General features: G+C 48.8%; 1 protein-coding gene across 1 annotated transcript; it reads right to left on the reverse strand.

The window, feature by feature from the left end:
- Positions 1 to 631: 631 nt before the first annotated feature.
- SWI5 (SWI5 homologous recombination repair protein) lies at positions 632 to 1,426 on the reverse strand (the record flags this gene model as incomplete). Its single annotated transcript, XM_028720569.2, has 1 exon — positions 632 to 1,426. A coding segment is annotated over one exon (543 nt), but the record flags the coding sequence as incomplete, so codon positions are not given.
- Positions 1,427 to 3,547: the final 2,121 nt, after the last annotated feature.

Below are 3,547 nucleotides of genomic sequence, written 5' to 3' on the forward strand. Positions count from 1 at the left end.
CCCAACATTGAGAAGGGCTCCGAATGGGGACACGCAACGCGCCTGCGCGGCTTCGAGGAGCCCGGGCAGAATTCCCCGCTGTCATCCTTTTCTCTCCCTGCTCCGGCCCCGCCAGCCAGGCTGCAGCGATGATACAGTCCCGCCATTGTTCCAGTGATATGAGGGGGCGTGGCGTTGTCGTGACAGGATTTGTTAACCGAGGCTGAACAAACACATCAGGATTATTAATCTCGGCTCTGAAAGGCTCTTCCATGTGGGGCGGCGGGGAGGAGCTCGATCCCTGCCTGAACCATTATTATTATTATTACTCGCCCCCTTCACCCTAAGCTTACAAATAGTTTTATAAAGCTACAATGGAATCACAAAGAACCCCCAACTAGCGTGGCTCCTGACAACGCACGTCTCAGGTGTCAAAAGCCAGGGCAGAGGTGCCAGGAAAAGCCTTTCTGCGTCAATTCTCAGCAGAGAAATAGGCTCAACAGCTTCTCCATCCATTACCTTAGAAAAAGTGTTAAACCCTGTTAGTTCATCCAAGACTGGATAAAGATGGTGGGGGGCCTTGCCCTGTCCCCCCAAAAAAGGTTACCCTTTCCCACAAACTCCAACGAAAGGAATGCATGAAACAGAAAACTCATATCGAATTAAAGTTTATTCATTTATTGTACGTATGAGTATACCGAAGCACACGTAGGTGGAGAGGCAAAGCAGTCAGCTGGCAGACAACAAGAGGGCTTCTTGCAGACACAGGCCCTGGTGCAATTGCATCATTATAGTCCAGCTTTGGCTGCATCAAGTGCTTCCAGGAAAACCCGCATTTGCAAGACTTGTGCTTTCACCACTTGGGACCTTAACGTTGACAGTCTAGGGGTCTGAAGTGTCGCACTTAGTCGTTCACGTCCAGTTCAAATTCAGGGTACAACTCCTTGGTGGTCACCCCTCGGATCACCGCCAGCCTGCCCAACAGCATCTGCCCGGCGTCTTTTATCTCATTGTATTCATGGAGCAGAGAAATGTGGGTTTCTAATTCCTCCGGGCTGTATCCTTCAGCTGTCAGCTGCGCTATTTCCTGATCGAGGGCGAGGTCTTTGCGTTTCAGCTCTTCGATCTCGCGCTGCAAGGCGTCCTTGTCACTGGCGGGCTGACAGGCCGTCGGAGAGGAGGGGACGGGAGACTTGAACCTTGCACTGCAGGCTCTCGGGGTCCCCCCGGGCGTCCTCCTCGAGAAGGGTCTGGCCGAGGGCCTCCCCCTGACTCCTGGGCTCTGCTCCCATCCCCTCGCCAAGGGGCTGCCATCTCCTGGTTTATCCAGCGCGCCTTGGAAAGTGCGGGAAGGAAAGGCTCCAAAAGAAGCCGCGTGCCCTTGCAAGGGAGAGGGAGGAGGAAGCGGCGGCGAGCTCAGAGGCAGGGCCAGCGCTTCACCTCGGCTTCAACTCGTAACCTCCCACCCGCGCAGCGCTCCGCTCCCTTCCGCCCCGCCCCGTTACTACAACTACGCTAGTTCCGATGGAATGACTCAGGGTAGGCAGAGCGGCAAGGGGCGGGGGAAGGAGCCGCCGCCGCGGTGCACCCTGGGAGGGTTTTCTCTGCTCTCGGCTGTGTGGGGTGGCTGGACCCGAGTTGCCCGCTTTGCCAGAGCTTACTGTAGCTTTGTTCCACGTCGAGGCATCTCTCTCGTCCTCTTCTCCCACTTCTCTGTGTGGCTTACAACAGTCTAAAACTGCAGTGCCTTAAACTGCAGAGATGTAAAATAAAAACAATTAAATGCACAGTATTTCAAAATGCACATAATGAAGGCAAAGTCAGCAGGGCTTTAGAAAAGGCTATTCACACGGTTGTCCGAAGGCATTCTGCTGCCTGAGGAGGAACAGCAATTCCACACCCCAAAATTCGGGAAGGCTTCAATCTATTGTGCCGCCTGAGGTAGAAAATGCTGCAAGCGGCTCTCCCTCAATAATAACAACAATAATAAAGAACAAGAGCTAACAATTTGCTGTCATTTCATGATCATCCCAAATCAGTAGCCTGAATACTCAGTGGTGGGGTTGACCCTGCTACATAATAATAAAAAAACAACCCTCCAGGAGAGAAGCCCTTGTTTTTCAAGCTGTGCGTGATTTGGGTGCGCAAAACACCAAAGGGCTAGAATTTGCCCCGAGCCCCTGCTGTGCCTACACGCAGGCTGTGCATTATTTGCTGTCAAGTAAGGTTAGTGAAACCATCCTCATGAGACGGCTTCATAATACCTGAGGGACAAGCACCAGTGAAGTCATCTCCCTGCTAAATTGTTGTAGGCGAAGCCCCTGTCACTACCGATATGCAGAGAACAATTTTCTGATAAGAAGTGCAGTCCTGTGCATGTTTTCTCAAAAGCAAATCCCACTATATTCAATGGAGTTTACTCCCAGAAATACGTGCTTAGAATTGCAGCCTCAGTAGTTTACCCCTGTGCTCAAAACATTTAGAAGCACATTTTTAGTTCTTAACTGTCAGAAATATTAAATACGTAGTTCCAATGCTTAGATCAGGGAAGGGGAAACTGTGGTCCTAAGTAAGCCTGGCACAGGTTACTGTTTGGCCCAGAGGCTGTTTCCCCAAAACCATGCCTCCCTGCCCCACATCTGACATCAGGTATGGAACTAGTAGGGCTATGGCTGTTGATGCACAATCAAAAGCCTTAAACAGTAACATTAGGTGGGAGGTGGGCATTGAGGCATTTAATCCTCTCATCTAGTTGTAGTTTACCCTATTTTTGTGCATGATATAGAAAAGAATCCTATCCCAATTCTGCTGCCTGTAGTAACAATGACCTAATACTTCTGAGTGAAGGCTGAGAGTTGATCCTGTGCTCTCTTAACTCCACTGTAGCAGATGGTTTTTTATCAAGTGAAAGGGGAGCAGCTTGAAAATAGCATAGTAGTCTGCATAGCACAAAAAGAAGAATGATCATGTTTGGACTGGTACATCATTGTTGAATTAACAGAACAGAGAAATGACTGCCTCTGCAGCTGTGTGCATGGAAGTAGGGGAAGGTAAGGTAGAACAGGTCATGTGATGATGATGATGATAATGATAATGTATGAAATGAAAGTGTGTAACCCCCCCCCCCAATGTTATTTGGCACAAAGCTTTATTCAGCTGGTTCAGGGTTGAATAAGTTATCTTGAATGTCGTACTTGTGCAAATACAGAACTATCATCTGAGAGCATCCTTTGCAGTACCAGAGCTGTTTCTTGTGCCGTACATTCTTCCCACAACTAGTTGTCAATTCTGTATTGTGCCACATTTGTTAGGATCCCCAGGAATTGGGAAGAAGGGGTATGTTTCAAATGATGAACCCTGGAATAAAGCTCTGCAAGTTTGAAGATATACGCCTCAAGGAATTCAACGGAACCCAGTTTTAAGTAAGTGCACTTTGGATTGCGGTCCAAGTTACTGACCACTGCTGAGATGGAGCTTAGGGTTCATGTAATATCTTACAAAATGTTTACATGTATGCACAATTACATGTGTAGTAGGTTGCATGTTATTTCCTACACAGAAGGGTACA

The sequence above is a fragment of the Podarcis muralis genome, chromosome 1 (assembly GCF_964188315.1).
Source record: "Podarcis muralis chromosome 1, rPodMur119.hap1.1, whole genome shotgun sequence".
NCBI lineage: Eukaryota > Metazoa > Chordata > Lepidosauria > Squamata > Lacertidae > Podarcis > Podarcis muralis.